The sequence below is a fragment of the Macaca fascicularis genome, chromosome 16 (assembly GCF_037993035.2).
Source record: "Macaca fascicularis isolate 582-1 chromosome 16, T2T-MFA8v1.1".
Lineage (NCBI taxonomy): Eukaryota > Metazoa > Chordata > Mammalia > Primates > Cercopithecidae > Macaca > Macaca fascicularis.
The window spans coordinates 86,722,621-86,742,341 of record NC_088390.1 but is presented as its reverse complement, the minus strand read 5'-3'; the positions used below and the strand labels follow the sequence as shown (position 1 = coordinate 86,742,341).

General features: G+C 48.4%; 1 protein-coding gene across 13 annotated transcripts in view; it reads right to left on the bottom strand.

Annotated features, from left to right (window-relative positions):
• RNF213 (ring finger protein 213) overlaps positions 1 to 19,721 on the bottom strand; it is a 133,555-nt gene that overhangs the window by 75,607 nt on the left and 38,227 nt on the right. For all 13 annotated transcript variants that reach the window (XR_012426302.1, XR_012426303.1, XM_045375697.3 and 10 more), the window contains 6 exons: positions 12,040 to 12,262; positions 11,334 to 11,389; positions 9,267 to 9,420; positions 5,594 to 5,749; positions 3,382 to 3,471; positions 1,332 to 1,454 (listed from right to left, as the gene is read on the bottom strand). Coding sequence is in view for 11 of the 13 variants with exons in the window: in XM_045375697.3 (XP_045231632.2) it covers positions 1,332 to 1,454; positions 3,382 to 3,471; positions 5,594 to 5,749; positions 9,267 to 9,420; positions 11,334 to 11,389; positions 12,040 to 12,262 (802 nt within the window). In the remaining 2 variants the exon portion in view is untranslated. The remainder of the gene's footprint in view (positions 1 to 1,331; positions 1,455 to 3,381; positions 3,472 to 5,593; positions 5,750 to 9,266; positions 9,421 to 11,333; positions 11,390 to 12,039; positions 12,263 to 19,721) is intronic.

The window sequence follows — 19,721 nt, the reverse complement described above, 5'->3', positions numbered from 1 at the left end:
GCGGTGGCTCAAGCCTGTATTCCCAGCACTTTGGGAGGCCGAGACGGGTGGATCACGAGGTCAGGAGATTGAGACCATCCTGGCGAACACGGTGAAACCCCGTCTCTACTAAAAAGTACAAAGAAACTAGCTGGGCGAGGTGGTGGGCGCCTGTAGTCCCAGCTACTCAGAAGGCTGAGGCAGGAGAATGGCGTAAACCCGGGAGGCGGAGCTTGCAGTGAGCTGAGATCAGGCCACTGTACTCCAGCCTACGCGACAGAGCAAGACTCTGTCTCAAAAAAAAAAAAAACAAAAAAAACCAGCAACAAAAACCATTATGCTCAGTGAAATAAGCCATACCCAAAAGGCCACATACATGATTCCATTCATATTACAGTCCAGAACAGAGAAAGCCACAGACGCCATTGTTTATGCTCAGCAATTGTTTATGGCTACAGAGGGGAGTGGGTGGCTGGAGGGGAGGAGGAGGATGATGGCTAAGGGGGACAGGGTTTCTTTTTGAAGTGATGAAAATGCTCTGTCGTTGACTGTGGTGATGACTGTACATATCCGTGACTACCCCAAAACCTGCTGAACTGGAACTTTTCACGGATGAACCGTATGGCATATGAACGATTTCTCAACCGTGTTAACAAAAAAGGGAAAGGAAAACCTTATCAAAGGTATCACTCACTTAAAAAATTAGAACCCCTTGGTCCCCGGAATTCGATGACCTCAATGTTTCCGGACTGTCCCTGTGGAAGCAAGGCTGTGCTTGCGCGGGGGGTTAAGTGTCCAGTTAGGAAATGTGAGCGGGGAGAGCCGTGGCCAGCAGGGAGCTTCTTCGTGTGGCATTGCCTGGGAGACTTCCTGGGAGACATGGGGGCACAATCTCTTCCCCTTTGCAGAAAACAGCTAAATAAATTGATACCATTTTCCATTTCACATATTTTGCTTCCACAAATGTTCTGTCAACCTTTGGAGTCTTTTCCCACATACCTACTGAGCAAGTGTTAACAATCAAGCAAACCAGCAGGCACAACGGTAACGGGGCCATCTGAGGAGCGGCCTGCAAGCCCGTTTGACTTGTGCCACACGCGCACGGCCGTGATTCCGTACAGAACACCTGCAGGATGGCGTGAGCAGCAGGGACCGTGCAGCACACCGAGGAACCCGGAGAGAACCGGACTTTAGCGCCATTGCCCTGGGCGAGGGAGGAGGGTGCCCACTTCCCAATCTCTGAGTTGGCAAAGGAGCTGAGACCCAGCAGGTGCTTCATAGCCCTTAGCTGGGTCATGGCAGAACACAGCTGTGAGCCCGAATCCGTTTCCCTGAGAGGAGAGGTTATTCACCTGGCAGGCTGAGCTCACGGCTTCAATGATGCATTTCTCGAAGGTCTTGGCCACACTGTCCTCTAAGCCTTCGCTGTCCCAGTGACTACTGCAGTAGGCAGTGATCTGGGAGAGGGGCTTCTCCTGCAAAAATCGAAGGGGGGTTTCAGAGCTTTTGGATGCAGCGCTCCAGTATTCTATGGGATCAAAGTGCTTTCATCATCTTTACTTTCCCACTGTTATACCGTTTCCCCCAATTTTAAGCTTCTCCCCACCCATGCAAAGCATGTCCTTCCTGCCCCCCACCAGTGGACCAAAGGCTAAAATTTAAAAAAGAATCTCTTTTCCCAGTCTGCAGAAAAAGCACCTGGCTTGCAAAAACAGGTAAGTTATGAGAAATAGGTCATTTTTCCTGGTTTCTGTTTTCCCTCCAAAGATCCATTTAATAGTTTCATATAGGCTGGGCACGGTGGCTCACGCCTGTAATCCCAGCACTTTGGGAGGCCGAGGTGGGTGGATCACGAGGTCAGGAGATCGAGACCATCCTGGCTAACATGGTGAAACCCCATCTCTACAAAAAATACAAAAAATTAGCCGGGCGTAGTGGCGGGCGCCTGTAGTCCCAGCTACTCGGGAGACTGAGGCAGGAGAATGGTGTGAACCTGGGAGGTGGAGCTTGCAGTGAGCCGAGATCCCGCCATTGCACTCCAGCCTGGGCGACAGAGCGTGACTCCGTCTCAAATAAATAAATACCAAAAAAAAAGTTACATATAAAACTCTCGTATCACATAAAAGCTAATTTTCCTTGAGCCTCAGGCCTTAATTCAGCACGAGGGGCATGTCTGCGTGTTCTCCACTTGTGTTTCATGAGGCTCCTGTCACCAACAGGCCACTCAGACTTGCTGCCTGTGGGCAGGCTTGGCCCCTCCTATGCTCGGGGCCCCATTGAGGGAGGCAGGAGGCAGATAAATCCTATGCAGACAGGGGGCGGGTCCCTGGCAAAACCCCACCTTTGAATCGAAAAGCCTGAAACCCATGGCCCAAAGTGAGAACCTCTCTGCCTGTGTGCGTGCTCTCTCCCCATTGGTTCTTGCAGAGAAATGTCTTTTTACCAATAGAATGTTGCTTTTTCCAAAACTACCTATGGCCCACCCTGCCCCCTATCTTGTGCCTATAAAGACCCCAGACTTGGTAGCGAGAGAGAAGTAGCTTGACTGGAGACAGTGACTTGACTTCAGCAGGATGGCTGGACTTCGGAGGAGAGACGGTTTAACTTTGGAAAGACGTCCTGACTTCAGGAAAGAGCCAGCCAGAGGTAGCTGGACCAGAGGAAGATTCCCCACCTGACCCATCCCCTCTCCAGCTCCCCTCTCCACGGAGAGTCATTTCCATTGCTTAATAAAATTCTTTGCCTTCACCATCCTCCAAGTGTCCAGGTGACCTCATTCTTCTTGCATGCTGGACGAGAGCTCAGGGCCCACTGAGTATGGGTACCTAAAAGAGGCTCTCACATTGGCCCTTTGCCCTTGATAGCAGAGGGCAGCCACCCTAGGCAACACGACAAGGGGCCCACTGAGCTGATAACACACCACCGTCCATAGACGGCAGAGCTAAGAGAGCACCTGCCCTCTGGAGCTTCGGGGGTTGCAGGCACCTCAACCTGGGCACTGCTGCAGGGCCCGCACGGAGCTTGCGCTTGCCAGCTCCCAAAGCAGCTGGCCAGATGCCACACTTGCCCACGTGCTCCCTCCCACAAGGGGTTGAGCACAGCGGGCCAAGTAAACACAGCATCCCCATCGCAAGTCCAACAAAGGGGTCAGGAAAAATCTTGCACCCCCGTGATGGTGAGATCCTGGGCCCTTGTTCCTCTCTGTCCTCTCAGTAAGGCTCCAAAGCGCTCTTCTGGGGACAGACTGTAAGGGCTGGATCAGAAACAGAAACACAGAGCTGTGATTCGCCCCGTCCCTGCCCACGAGAGGCACCGCTGAGATCTCTTGGCTGTCGCTAATGGTCTGGGGTTCTCCAGCTTGCCTTCACGCCCTGGAAAAGAATGTCCCCCAACTTCTCCTACCTGTTTGAGCCTCCATTCCATGTCTTCCAGCAACGACTCCTTCCAGCCATGCTCCACGGGGAAGTGGATTTCCACCAGCCGCCTCCAGACCTGCAAAACCCAAACACAGGTCACACCCACGCTCACGACTAAACGCCACAGCATGCTCCCATGAAGGGAGAAAGGCAGCATTACGGCAATACAGAGAGCGCGGGACTACGCGAACGCCAGGGCTCTCCTCAACCTTCGTCAACAGTGAGCCGTGCTAGTGGCAGGTCACAGCAGCCCAGGATGGCTTTCTAGAATCCGAGACCCAACCACGGGCCACTACTGGTCTTCCTACTGCACAACTGGCTTTTTATTCTGAAAGGATTTATCTCTAACATTATACTTTGAAAATTTTTGAACTTTCAAAAAGGTCACAAGAATAGCACACCACCACCCACATTCATTCAACTCCAGACCTGAGCTGTTCGCATTTCACACAGCTGCTTTCACTTTTCCTCTCCCCTCCTTGTTGTCTCTTCGGACTCTCCGCATAAATTAGCATTTTCTCTCCCAAACCGTTAGAAAGCAAGTTGCAGGCATCATGGCGTCTTGCCACTACATACCTGGGCAGGGTTTCACAAGACTCTAGCCCTTCTCTGCACAACTCTAGTGCAGGTTTCCCGCTCAGGACGTGCAACGTGGAGAGGAGGACGCTGCCCCCAGGAAGTGGTCTCCACCCCAGTTCCTCTCGTGCTCCAGCTCCTGTCCTGACTGGGACACATACTGTACTTCCTTATCACATCTCTTTTCTGCATTTACTTATCACATCTCTTTTCTAGAAGAGTTCCCTGGTCATTTTTTTTTCTTTTTTCTTTTAACAGGTTGACAGTTTTGAAAAGATCAGGCCGGCCGGGCGCGGTGGCTCACGCCTGTAATCCCAGCACTTTGGGAGGCCGAGGCGGGCGGATCACAAGGTCAGGAGATCGAGACCACGGTGAAACCCCGTCTCTACTAAAAATACAAAAAATTAGCCGGGCGCGGTTGTGGGCGTCTGTAGTCCCAGCTACTCGGGAGGCTGAGGCAGGAGAATGGCGTGAACCCGGGAGGCGGAGCTTGCAGTGAGCCGAGATCGCGCCACTGCACTCCAGCCTGGGCAACAGCGTGAGACTCCGTCTCAAAAAAAAAAAAAAAAAAAGAAAAGAAAAGATCAGGCCAACTGTTTTGTAGACTGTCTTTTGACCTGATTTGTCTCGTAATTTCCCCATGATTTGTTTCAGATTAAAATATTTTTGGCAGGGACACTATGAGGTTGAACCACATGAAAATGCACTGTAAAAAAATACTTTAAGAGATAGGGTCTCGCTCCGTCACCTGGGTTGGAGTGCAGTGGTGCAGTCATAGCTCACTGCAACCCTGACCTCCCGGGTTCAAGCCATCCTTCCACCTAGGCTTCCTAAAGAGCTGGGGTTACAGGCATCAGCCACCGTGCCCAGCCAAAAATGAAAATGAACTTTTCTCAGGTCAGGCATGTTCGAATATCCGTCACTTCCACCACCACCATTATCTCCATAATCTCCACCACCGTCACCTCCACCACCACCACCACAATCACCACCACCACCACAATCACCACCGTCACCACCATCACCTCCACCACCATCACCACCACCACCACAATCACCACCATCACCTCCACCACCATCACCATCACCTCCACCACCACCATCACCTCCACCACCACCACCATCACCACCATCATCACCATCACCTCCACCACCACCATCACCTCCACCACCACCACCATCACCACCATCACCATCACCTCCACCACCACCATCACCTCCACCACCATCACCACCATCATCACCATCACCTCCACCACCATCACCTCCACCACCACCGCCTCCATTACCACCATCATCACCATCACCTCCCCTTCACCATCTCCATGACCATCATCACCACCATCACCTTCACCATCATCACCTCTATCATCACCATCACCACAGGGACGGTACCCAGCCAGCGGACACCAGGCAGTGCAGCAGCACTTTGCACCTGGCATCTGTCTGCCTCAGAGTCACCCCGCCGGGTAGACCGGAGCAACTCCATTTTGTAGATGAAGAACCAAGGCTCAGGTGAAGGCCAACTGCCCCTGGCCAGCAGCCTATACCCCATGATTTGAGGCCACAAGGAATCACGATCACTCACATCCCTACCCAGAAGCCTTTGGCCAAACGCTTACCTCAATTTCCTTGTGGTATGTGAAGGAGACACCTGAATATACGAGCATGTTATTTGTAAAAACTTCTCGGAGCCACCTTTTCGTAGCAGTAAGGGTCCCTTGGAAGACTGTTTGGACTGAATTATTTCCAGTTTCATCTCCCTGTCCTGCAGAATCCTGTTGTCACACAAGAGGGAGAGTCAGTCATCCTCGGCTGTGGACTCAGGTTCCCGGCGAGACGCTGCCCCCACTCCTCTGCTCCCTGCTGGCACAGGCCGCTCAAGGAGTGGCTACGATGGAGGGACCACAGACCTTGGCAGAAGCCCATATTCCCAAAGCACCTCCATTCCCCAGGGTTTTCTGGGTTCACCCTGAACGTGGGTGATACGGGAGAAAAGAGGGAGGGAGGAAATGGCATCTGGGTGTTCCCCTGAAAGCCCAGGCAGCCTCGGTCCTGCCAACGAGCAGGTTCCCAGGATGTGACTAGGACACTGAGGGGGAAAAGCACACCCCAGAGAGGGTCCTTGCAGACTCCCAGGCCTGCTCCTTAGACACAGGAGACAGCCAGGCTCCTGACCCAGAGGTAAACCTGGGTCCCCTTCCCACTGTGCTCCCAACACGCCCTCCCACTACCTCCACGCCAGACCCACCAGACCCGAGGGCAAACTTCTCTTCCCCTGGGCTCGAAGCCTCCTGTAATGCCTCCCTTCTCTCCCCTGCCTTCTTCTTCCTCCCTCTCCTTCCTCCTCCCTCCCTCCCCCGCCTCCTCGTCCTCCCCAGAAGCACATTTCCCAGGAACCATACAGATCAGCGGTCGGGGCCCCCTCCTGGGAGGAGCCCCATAGTCCTGGACTAACGCATGGTCTTTTTCTCTTTCTTCTTTTGAGACAGAGCCTCGCTCTGTCACCCAGGCTGGAGCACAGCGGCGCAATCTCAGCTCACTGCAACCTCCACCTCCTGGGTCCAAGTGATTCTCCTGCTTCAGCCTCCCAAGTAGCTGGGATTACAAGTGCATGCCACCACACCTGGCTAATTTTTGTATTTTTTAGTAGAGACGGGGTTTCACCACGTTGGCCAGGCTGATATCGAACGCCTGACCTCTGGTTATCCGCCTGCTTTGGCCTTCCAAAGTGCTGGGATTACAGGTGTGAGCTACCACACCCGGCCAAGCGTGTGATCTTTTTTTTAAGCACAACCCTGCACATTGTGCAAGTATATCAGGAGTCACAGAACCTGGATGCGCTCAGGCACTCACTGGAAGCACCGAGAGGCCCACGCCTTGAGGCAGCAGAGATGTGCTGGGCAAGTGGACAGGGCTGCTGCTGGACGGGGCTGCCCGAGAGTGGGAGAGAGGAAGAGCCCACAGCAGGCAGGGAACACAGCGTCACTAGCCCTGGGAAGGGCCAAGACAGGAAGATACAGGCAGGAGCTTTCAAAGCATGAAAGAGGGGCCAGGATGCAGGTGCTGCCATGAAAGAGAAAGAGAGAGCCTGCAGAGGGGGCTGGGTGCGGGGATGACTACAGCACAGCACGCAGGGGGAGGGGGCTGGCAGAAAACGAAACAGGCACTGCTGAGGGTTCCCCCAATGGCACAGCTCCTTCCAGAACAATCCCCCAATGGCACAGCTCCTTCCAGAACACTCCCCCAATGGCACAGCTCCTTCCAGAACAATCCCCCAATGGCACAGCTCCTTCCAGAACACTCCCCCAATGGCACAGCTCCTTCTAGAACAATCCAGCAGCACAGGGCTGGGCAGCGATGGCCAGTAACAACAAACTTAACGATTGCTCAATCCAGAGCCTGACATGGGCACCTTGTTCTCCCAAGTGTCTGTCAACCCTGGAGCCTTCACAGCAGCACTCACCCAAAAGTTTCTTCGGCGCGCAGCATGTATTTTTGCTTTGTTTAATTTTAGTATTTGCAAAGGTTTTTTTGTTTGTTTGCTTTTATGGCACAGGTAGAGAGTATTTTGTCCATAATATGGATTCAACTTATCTGAGATACCAGCCAACATTCAAGACAGTTATTTCTGTAGAAAATATACCCTAAGTAACTGACAAATTCCTTAAACACAGTTTCTGTGGAAGTTGGCAGCTGCCAGTGGCGGTTTAAATAGCAGCCACTCCGGAGAACGTGATCATCTCACCAATAATATTTATTCTTAAACTGTGTCTGTGGTACTTTAACACAAGAAAACTGAAAGGAAGGAAGTTAAAATATACACTTAATTGTTTTCTCTCACTAACATCACAGTTCTAACTTGAAGTAAGATTTAAAAAAAATGATCGGCCGGGTGTGGTGGCTCACGCCTGTAATCCCAGCACTTTGGGAGGCTGAGGCAGGCAGATCACCTGAGGTCAGGAGTTCGAGGCCAGCCTGACCAACATGGAGAAATCCCGTCTCGACTAAAAATACAGAATTAGCCGGGTATAGTGGCACATGCCTGTAATCCCAGCTACTTGGGAGGCTGAGGCAGGAGAATCGCTTGAACCCGGGAGGCAGAGGTTGTAGTGAGCCAAGATCACGCCATTGCACTACAGCCTGGGCAACAAGAGCAAAACTCCGTCTCAAAAAGAGAAAAAAAAAAAAAAAAAAGATTGTGCCGGGTGCAGTGGCTCAGGTCTGCAATCCCAGTACTTTGGGAGGCCAAGGCAGGCGGATCATGTGAGGTCAGGCGTTCAAGACCAGCCTGGCCAACATGGTGAAAGCCCATCTCTACTAAAAATACAAAAATTAGCTGGGTGTGGTGGTGGGTGCCTGTAGTCCCAACCACTTGGGAGGCGGAGGCAGGAGAATCACTTGAACCCAGGAGACGGAGACTGCAGTGAGCCAAGATCACGCCATTGCACTCCCGCCTGGGCAACAAGAGCGAAACTCCATCTCAAAAAAACAAACAAATGACCAGTCTAAACATTAAATCTGACATCGCTTTCGAACTGAAGCTCATGAACTCAGACGGGTGAAAGCTGCAGAGAGACGAGAAAGAAGGAATTGCTGATGCTGCGACCACACAGAGCCCAGAGACATGACTCTGATCCCTGAGACCACACAGACCGAGCTCAGAGACCTACGGCTGAGTGGGGAAAGTCGGAGGCAGAAGGGTCAAAGCTGGAAGACAGGGGAAACTGATCCACGGGAGGTCACAACAATGGCTTTCTTCGGGAGGGAGGAGCTGGGTCGTTCTGCTGTTGGACCTGGGACGCGGCATGCAGCAGGGGACAGATGTGTGACGCTATGGCCTTTGTCACCATATTCAAGCTACAATGTAAAGAAGGTGGGAAAGACCATGTTTGGACATGTATTTTTTGGGAGGAAAATGGTCCGCATAGTTGTCTGCAAACAACAGAATCAAGAAAAAAGAAAAGACATCTTCTCCCCGAGGCATTGCCTGGTCTCCAGCCCCGACGCCAGCTCTCTGGTTTCCCCATGGCCAGCTGGTGGCCACACTTAACTCCCTGCCTCCCTCCCATGAGAGCCCAAGGAGGCAGAAGGGCAGACCCTGGCCCACTGACAGCCCCACACCCAGAACAGAACCCAACATCAAGCAGGTGCACAAGAAATGTCCACTGCTGGAATCCACCGCTCCATCTCATCCCAGCACCTCGGAATCAGACTGTTTCCTTTCCAGATTGAGGCTGCTTGAAATTCCATACCTATCCCCGGTGTGATACTTTGTGTGTTGACTCCACTCACCACCAGAGATAGAAGTATAATCATCCTGCAGACAATCTCGGCAGATAAGGCTGGCAGCTCATAAAACTCATGTGTCTTTGTGCTGCTGCAGACGGCTTCATGCAGTTTCAGACACACCGTCAGGTAGGATGGTGACAAGGCCTCCTCGGGAATCCTGCCCCGCAAAGAGTTAAGAGAAATCCCGGCCAGGATTTAGGAGAAGTCAGAAAATGGTAACTATTGATGACGAGCCCCTTCCTTTAAAATAACTAACAACAGGGCATTTGTTTGACCTTCTCTAGGTTAACGTCTGGAAAATCACGATCAGTCCTGAACCTGTGACTAAGATAAAAAAAGAAGGAAAATCTTCTTGTTTTGTCTCTGTAGTCTCAACCGTTCTAACCAAAGCAAGTCCAAACACTCCTCAATGCGTTCTGGGATGTGAAAAAAGCAACGAGATGTGTATTACTAGACATTAAAATACGACATAAATTTGAAAAAATATTCAGAAAGAAACAGAAAGGAGGGAGGAAGAGAAAGAAACAGAAGAAGAGCGTGCAGCCTGTGTGAAATTGGCTCCAGCTCTGCCGGACCTGGGTTTTGTGTTTTCTGAGGGACACATGGACAGAGCAGGGACAGAGCAGGGACTGAGGAGGAGCCTTAGGAGGGACTCGGGAGGAGCCTTAGGAGGGACTCGGGAGGGACTCGGGAGGGACTTGGGAGGGACTCGGGAGGGGACTCGGGAGGGACTCGGGAGGGGACTCGGGAGGGACTTGGGAGGGACTCGGGAGGGGACTCGGGAGGGACTCGGGAGGGACTCAGGAGGAGTCGTAGGAAGGACTCGGGAGGGGACTCGGGAGGGACTTAGGAGGAGCCTTAGGAGGGACTCGGGAGGGACTCGGGAGGGACTTAAGAGGACACTTAGGAGGAGCTTAAGAGGAGAGTTGATAGAGGGGCTGGAAAGGCGGTGTAAGAAAGGACTCCCTGGGCTGAGGCTGTGACACACAGCCGTGGGGAGGTAGAGAGCTTGTGGGGGGGATCCTGAAGTCACAGGTGCTGGATAAACATCAGCAGAGACGTGAACAAAGGAGGTGAACGGAGACTGGAAGTGCCCAAACCGCTCAGGAACAGCTCAGACAACACGCATCCCATTGCTCGCTGGGACATTTCAGTGGTCCTGCATTCTGTCTGCTGACCCCTCACGGTATCAGAGGTCACAAATTTGCAGGAGCAAATGATTTTGGAAAATTATATAAAGCTACCTTTGATTTTTATCTTAAACTGACTAAGTATTAAAAAAATGCAAAACACCCACCATGCATATGCAGTACCATGACCATTTACAAGTAAGGGAAAAATGTATAGGAAAAAAGACTGGAGGGAGATAAACCCAAATCTTAGCAGCTGATACCTGTTATTTCTCTTAAAAAAAAAAAAAAAAAAAAAAAAAAAAAACAGAGGGCCAGGCGTGGTGGCTCATGCCTGTAATCCCAGCACTTTTGGAGGCTGAGACAGGTGGATCACCTGAGGTCAGGAGTTCGAGACCAGCCTGTCCAACATGGTGAAACTCTGTCTCTGCTAAAAATACAAAAATTCGCTGGGCGTGGTGGCACGTGCCTGTAATCCCAGCTCCTCAGGAGGCTGAGAAAGGAGAATCACTTGAACCCGGGAAGCAGAGGTTGCAGTGAGCCAAGATCACGCCATTGCACTCCAGCTTGGGCAACAAGAATGAGACTCCATCTCAAACAAAACTTAGCTGGGCGTGGTGGGTGTGCCTGTAATCCCAGCTACTCAGGAGGCTGAGCTGGGAGAATCACTTGAACCAGGAGATAGAGGTTGTAGTGAGGTGAGATCACGTCACTACACTCCAGCCTGGGCAACAGAGTGAGACTCTGTCTAAAAAAAAACAAAAAAAAAAAAAACAAAAAAAGACGACTACATTAATAACCTGAGAAGAGAAGTGGATCACATATTAATTTATGACGTTGCTGTTACAACAGCCAATGTGGGGCGTGGCCAATCGTAAGGGTCACAGAAGCCCTTACGGGTCTCATGTGAGGGACAGACTGCATTGTGCTTCCCACTTACTTGTCCTGGTAAGTGTCCAGGAGGTGCAACAGCATTTTTAAAATGTTCAGAACATCCTAAGGCAGAGAAAAAAAAAAAAGGGACAGAAGATTGAATCACAATGCCATTGTCATTGCTAAAACAGAGCTGAACAAAATCTAACATCAGTATGGTATACATTGTTTCCTTCCTACAAACAAATTTTAAGGTGCTCACATACTAATCTTACCTCTTTTATAGATAAAACTCAGGATTTAAACTTATACCATTTTCTCCACCAAAAAATGTGAAAGGAAAAATGGCAGCTATGAAGTACATCACATGAGACCTTCTTTTTTTTTTTTGAGACGGAGTCTTGCTCTGTCGCCCAGGCTGGACTACAGTGGCGCTATCTCGGCTCACTGCAAGCTCCGCATCCCGGGTTCACACCATTCTCCTGCCTCAGCCTCCCGAGTAGCTGGGACTACACGTGCCCACCACCACACCTGGCTAATTTTTTTGTATTTTTAATAGAGATGGGGTTTCACTGTGTTAGCCAGGATGGTCTCGGTCTCCTGACCTTGTCATCTGCCCGCCTCGGCCTCCCAAAGTGCTGGGATTACAGGCGTGAGCCACCGCGCCCGGCCCACTGTCTGTTTTTTAGGAATAGGAATCCTGACCTCTCCATGTTTAGTATCTAGTCTGCTTTTGCTAAGCCAGGACTCCAGAGCCAACTTCAGAAACAAACCTGCATATTCCGGGAGGAGATTTTCTGAAGTCCCCGCAGGCGGTAGTAAGTTCCTAGAAAACAGTCCAGGACATGAGCAGGAAAATGACCCAGGTGCTCAATGAAGTTTTCCATATACGGAACCAGGTGACTCAGAGGTAGCAGACTAAACCAGGATCGGAAGAGGGGCTCATCCACGCTCAGCAAATGCTTATTCTGGCTCATAAACCGAAGTAAGAAGCTCCTGCACGAGAGAAATCAGGACGGAGAAAAGAGACGCCGTGAGATCAGTGAGGGAAGATGGAGGAAACCCACGCTGGAGGGACAGAAACAGTCCCAATTTCAAAAATGATTTAAATACTCCTTGGGGCCGGGCGTGGTGGCTCACACCTGAATCCCAAGGCCGACTCGGGAGGATCACTTGAGCCCAGGAGCTTGAAACCAGCCTGGGAAACCTAGTGAGGCCCTGTCTCTACTTTAATAAATAAAATAAAGGCTATGTGGAAAACAAAAATATGCAGTGAATCAAATGAAAAGTACAGAACATCCTATTGAGAATTAACTTAATGGCCGGGCACGGTGGCTCACGCCTGAATCCCAGCACTTTGGGAGGCTGAGGCGGGTGGATCAGTTGAGGTTAGGAGTTTGTGACCAGCCTGGCCGACGTGGTGAAACTGCGTCTCTACTAAAAATACAAAAATTAGCCAGGCATGGTGGTGGGAGCCTATAATCCCAGCCACTCAGGAGGCTGAGGCAGAAGAATCGCTTGAGCCCTGGAGGCGGAGATTGCAGTAAACTGAGATCACGCCACTGCACTCCAGCCTGGGCGACAGAGTGAGACTCTGTCTCAAAAAAAAAAAAAAAAAAAAAAAAGAGAGAGAGAGAAAAGGAGAATTAACTTAATATATAATTCAGAATACAGAATAAGAATTCACTGCTGGCTATTCTGGGCACACTCCTATGGGGTAGCCCTGTTCCACAAGAAGCAGTAATATTAAAAAAAAAAAAAGTAATAAAATCAGGCTGGGCACAGTGGCTCACATCTGTAATCCCAGCACTTTGGGAGGCTGAGGCAGGCAGATCACCTGAGGTTGGGAGTTCGAGACCAGCCTGACCAACATGGAGAAATCCCATCTCTGCTAAAAATGCTAAATTAGACAGGTGTGGTGGCGCACACCTGCAATCCCAGCTACTTGGGAGGCTGAGGCAGAAGAATCACTTGAACCCGGGAGGTGGAGGTTGTGGTGAGCCGAGATCATGCCATTGCATTCCAGCCTGGGCAACAAGAGCAAAACTCTGTCTCAAAAAAAAAAAAAAAAAGGTAATAAAATCAAAAAGAAAAAAAAAAAAGAAGAGTTCACTGCTGGCTGCAGTGGCTCATGCCTGTAATTCCCACAATTCGGGAGGCCAAAGTAGGAGGATGGATAGCTTGAGGCCAGCAGTTTGAGATCAGCCTGGGCAACATAGCAAGATTCCATTGCTATAAATAAATAAATAAATAAATAAATAAATAGAATTCACTGAGATGGATGAACCTTGACAACGCTATGCTCAGTGAAATAAGCCAGACATGAAAGGACAAATCCTATGTGATTCCACTCATGTGAGGTCCCCAGAGAAGTCAAAATCCTAGAGAGAGAGAGGAGAACAGTGGTTACCAGGAGGAGGGGGAGTGGGGAGGTTGTTTCATGGGGACGGAGTTTCAGCTGGGGAAGCTGAGTTCTGGAGGTGGACGGTACTGACGGCTGCACGACGGTGTGAATGTACTTAGTGCCAGGGAACTGTGCCCTGAAAAGGAGTTAACATGGTAAACTGGAGATTATGTATATTTTACAATAAAAAGGTAATATCTCAATAATTAAGCCTCTTAATTATTAAGTTTTTTTTGAAATGGAGTCTCACTCTGTCGCCCAGGCTGGAGTGCAGTGGCGCAATCTCGGCTTACTGCAAGCTCCGCTTCCTGGGCTCACGCCATTCTCCTGCCTCATCCTCCCAAGTAGGTGGGACTACAGGCGCCCGCCACCATGCCCGGCTAATTTTTTGTATTTTTAGTAGAGACAGGGTTTCACCGTGTTAGCCAGGATGGTTTTGATCTCCCGACCTCATGATCCACCCGCCTCAGCCTCCCAAAGTGCTGGGATTACAGGCGTGAGCCACCGCGCCCAACCAAACCTCTATTATTAACGAGTATCCAGGATCAAAGAGCCCAAGTGTGCTCAGCGAAGGCCCTTAAATAATGCTTCTGGAACACAGTACTGGAGACCCAAAATGTTGACAATGGGAAAGAAATAAAGCAAGGTTCCCCAGAAGTAACAGAAGTTATGAAAAACATATCAATAAAGGTTCACTGCATACTAAAGGCCACTTTTACCTGAAAGACTGATCTTTAGGAACAATGCTACTGTAGACTTTTCAAGAGATTTAAAGATAAGTACATAAAAATAGCAATAATAATAAAAGGTACTCTTTATGTCTACTATATTTAGCCTTTCTAGGTAAATATGGACCATCCATGGGTCTGACTATATTGATTGTTTTCTCTCTTGATCGTCTGGTGGCCTCTTCTGTTATCAGGGGCTGAGTTAATAGTTTAGATGAATTACAGCTTTGTTGTAGCTTTAATTAGAATTGGTTCCCAAGGGCTGGCCAGGCACAGTGGGTGGCTCATGCCTGTAATCCCAGCACTTTGGGAGGCTGAGGCAGGCAGATCACTTGAGGCCAGGAGTTCAAGACCAGCCTGGCCGACATGGCAAAACCCATCTCCACTAAAAATACAAAAATTAGCCCCATGTGATATGTGATTACATGCACCTGTAGTCCCAGCTACTTGGGAGGCTGAGGCACAAGAATCACTTGAACCTGGGAGGCGGAGGTTGCAGTGACCAGAGATCATGCCACTGCACTCCAGCCTGAGAGAGAGAGAGAGAGAGAGAGAGAGAGAGAGAGAGAGAGAGAGAGAGACAGAGACAGAGAGAGAGAGAGAGAAAAGAATTGGTTTCCAAAGGCTTTTACACTTCTAAAGGCAAGACCATAACACTGCCTTTAGCAGAAGTTGAGATCCAGGGGCGCAGAGCAACTGCCTCATTTTTTCTGCTGTCCCCAGTCTTCGGCATTTGGCAGGCTCTGAGCATCATGCTTTACAAGGGGGCATCTCTTTCCGTTCTCCAGCCACTTTCCCAACTGCATAGTCACTGTCTTCTTCTCACTGCAAGGCCCAGAATGCTGCAGTCATTACCTCTGCTCTCCTGCCCTATCTTCAGACCTTAGCAGATTCTGTGGCCCACACCTCCAGGCTGGGGAAGGAGGAATTTCCAGAGCGCTCTCATCAATAGGACTTACTAACGTGTTAACTGCCTGCCTCTCCAGTTAGAATGCAAGTTCCATGCGGCCAGGAGCCGCTGTCTGTTTTGAGCAGTGCTGTACACCCTGTGCCTTGAGTAGTACTTCCTGGCACAAGGAAGGTACTCTTCAAGTATTCGTCCAGTGAGTGAATGAACACATTCTAGCACATTAATAAGAGAAAGACCATTTCAAGGCCAAAATAATCTATTTTGCTTAGAAGGGTTAACCTGTGGTCATTATGACAGTTCTATTAAATAACCCAGTATTCAGTATTTCATAGAGATTATACTTAAAGAGAAAGTTTGCGGTTACCTGTCAGGAATCTGAAAATACAGATGCTTTTATTTCAACTTCTAGGGAATCTGGACTTCTACCACTGCAGCCTTGACCTCCCCGGCTCAGGCGATCCTCCCATGTAAGCCTCCCAAGTGGCTGGGAGTACAGGTATACCAGAACATGCCCAACTCTTTTCTTTGTTTTTTGTAAAGATCGGGTTCTCCTACATTGCCCAGGCTGGTCTTGAACTCCTGGCCTCAAGCGATCCTCCTGTCTGGGCCTCCGAAACTACTGGAATTATAGGCATGAGCCACCAAGCCCAGCTGCTTTTATTATTTTTAAACTGACACATAATAATGGTACATATTTATGGGGAACAGTGTTATATTTCCATATATGTATATAATACGTACTATATACAAACGTTTGTATATATTATGCAGCGTATGCATATAGAGAATACATTTTGTGCACTGTATATACATATAAATATATGTCTACAATGTACACTATGTACAATGTATACAGTCTGTAATCTGTACAAATATGTGTATACAACATATATGTATACAATGTGTAATGTGTAAAAATCAGGGTAATTAGCATATCTATCTCAAACACTTGTGTTGCAAACATTCAAACTCCACTCTTCTAGCTATTTGAAAAACATAATAAATTGTAAATTACAGTCGTTCCATACTGCTCTAGGACCCTAGAACTTATTCGTCCTATCTAGCCATATTTTTGTATCACTAGCCAACCTTTGGCTAGCCCTCTCCCCATCCTTCCTTGCCTCTCATAACTACTATTCTACTCTCTCCTTCTAGAAGATCAACTCTTTTCACATCCACGTATGAGTGGGAACGTGCAGTATTTATCTTTCTGTGCCTGGCTTATTTCACTTAACGTCATCTCCTCCAAGCTCATCCATGTTGCCACGAAAGACAGAATTTCATTCTTTTTGGTGGCCAAATAGTATTCTCTTGTGTATATAGAAAACACTTTCTTCATCCACTCATCTGCAGGTGGATACTCAGGTGGATTCCATATCATGGCTATTGAGTGTCACAATAAATATAGGAGTGCAGCTATCTCTTCAACATACTGATTTCCTTTACTTTGGATGTATCCCCAGCCGTACGATTGCTGGATCATACGGTAGTTCGATTTGTGGTTTTTTGAGGAACCTTTATACTGTTCTCCACAGTGGCAGTACTAATTTACATTCCTACATTGTGTAAGAGTTTCTCTTTCCCACATACTCACGGGCATTTATTTTTTGTCTTTTTGATCACAGCTATTCTAACTTGGGTAAGAACATATCTCATTGGGGTTTTGATTTGCATTTCCCTAATTTAATGATGCTGATCATTTTTTCATATACCTGTTGGTCAGCTGTGTGTCTTCTTTTGAGACGACTACTCAACTCATTTGTCCATTTTAAAATCTAACTTTTTCTGTTCACTTGTTTGAGTTCCTTAAATTCCCCTACCCGACACGTAGATGGCAACTATTTTCTCCCATTCCGTAGACTGTCTCTTCACTCTGTTGATAGTTTCCTTTGCTGCGCAGAAGCTTTTTGATTTGATGTAATCCCATTTATCTCACTTCACTTTGTTGCCTGTACTTTTAAGGACTTCTCCATAATTTTTCTCCAATCTTTGCCCAGACCTAGGCAATACCATTCTAGACATGGGAACGGACAAAGATTTCATGACAAAGACACCAAAAGCAATCACAAGAAAGGCAAAAATTGACAAATGAGAACTAATTAAACTGAGGAGCTTTTGCACAGCAAAAGAAACTATCCACAGAGTAAACAGATGACCCACAGAATGGGAGAAAATTTTTGCAAAATATGCGTCTGACACAGGCGTAATATCCAGCATCTGTAAGGAACATACACACATTTACAAGAAAAAAAAAAAAACAACACTAAAAAGTGGGCAAAGGACATGAACAGACACTTTTCACAAGAAGACATACATATGGCTAACAGGCATATGAAAAAAGTTCAGCCGGGCACGGTGGCTCACGCCTGTAATCCAGGCACTTTGGCAGGTCGAGGCGGGTGGATCACGGGGTCAGGAGATCGAGACCATCCAGGCTAACACAGTGAAACCCCATCTCTACTAAAAATACAAAAAAATTAGCCGGGCGTGGTGGTAGGCACCTGTAGTCCCAGCTACTCAGGCGGGAGAATGGCATGAACCCGGGAGGTGGAGCTTGCAGTGAGCCGAGATCACACCACTGCACTCCAGCCTGGGCGATAGAGCAAGACTCCATCTCAAGAAAAAAAAAAGCTCAACATCACTGATCATTAGAGAAACGCAGATGAAAATCACAATGAGGACGGGCGCGGTGGCTCACACCTGCAATCCCAGCACTTTGGGAGGCCAAAGTGGGTGGATCACTTGAGGTCCGGAGTTTGAGACCAGCCTGGCCAACATGGTGAAACCCCGTCTCTACTAAAAATACAAAAATTAGCCAGGCAAGGTGGGGCGCCTGTGGTGCCAGCTACCCAGGAGACTGAGGCGGGAGAATCACTTGAACCTGGGAGGGAGAGGTTACAGTGAGCCAAGATTGTGCCACTGCAATCCAGCCTGGGTGATAAAGCGAGACTCCATCTCAAACAAAACAAAACAAAACAAAACACAATGAGGCCAGGCGTGGTGGCTCATGCCTGTAATCCTAGTACTTTGGGAAGCCGAGGCAGGTGGATCACTTGAGGTCAAGAGTTCAAGATCAGCCTGGTCAACATGGTGAAACTCCGTCTCTACTAAAAATACAAAAATTAGCCGGGTATGGTGGCGCACACCTCTAATCCCAGCAGAATCGCTTGTGCCCAGGAGGCGCAGGCTGCAGAGAGCTGAGATCATGCCACTGCACTCCAGCCTGGGTGACAGAGCCAGACTCTGTCTCTAAAAAAAAAAAAAATACAGTGAGATACCATCTTAACACCAGTCAGAATGGCTGCTATTAAAAGGTCAAAAATTAAAAGATGCTGGAGAAGTTGCAGAGCAAAAGGAATGCGTATGCACTGTTAGTGGGAGTGTAAATTAGTTCAACCACTGTGGAAAACAATGTGGTAATTCCACAAATGCCATTCACACCAGCAATCCCATGACTGAGTATGTAACAAAAACAATGTAAATCGCTCACTTATAAACAAACACGCCCATGTATGCTCACTGCAGCACAACTCACAGTAGCAAAGACATGGAATCAAACTAAATGCGCATCAATGGTGGACTGGATAAAGAAAATGTGGTACATACACACCATGGAATACTATGCAGCCCTGAAAAAGAATGAGATCAGCTCCTTTGCAGGAACATGGATGGAGTTGGAGGCCATTATCCTTAGCAAATTAACTCGAACAGAAAATCAAATACCACATGTTCTTGCTTACAAGTGGGAGCTAAATGATGAGAACACAGGGACACAGAGGGGAACAACACACACTGGGGTTTATCGGAGGGGGAGGATGGGAAGAGGGAGAGGATCGGGAAACATAACTAATGGGTACTAGGCTTAATATTTGGGTCATGAAATAATCTGTACCAAAAAAACACATAACACAAGTTTATCTATGTAACAAACCTGCACATGTACTCCTGAACTTAAAAATTTAAAAATAAATAAACAAACTTTTTCTGGTAATATTTTCTTGGGCTAAAGGGGAGGTCATTATGTTTGGATCAGAGGTCAGGATTATATATATTGCCAATATTCCTCTCCTATAAGCCTGCATTATGCAAAGGTATAAATGGCTTAGAGTTCGCAATGCCTTTGACCTAGCAGTTCCACTTATAGGGATCTATCTCAGTGAAGCCATTGGACAGAGAAAGCTAAGGATGCTTATGAGAGCACGCTGACAAAACGAAACTGCACAAACAACCACACATCCCATAACAGAGAACTGGCTCAATACAAGGCTGACACTCTCTCTGGCTGGAAGGCTAAGCAATGTTTATCTTAATAACATAGATAGGGATTTGCTGACAGAAAAAAAGGTGTCCACAAAATACTGTTAAGAGGAAAAATCAGGTTGTAAGCCAGAATAAATAACACATCATTTGTTG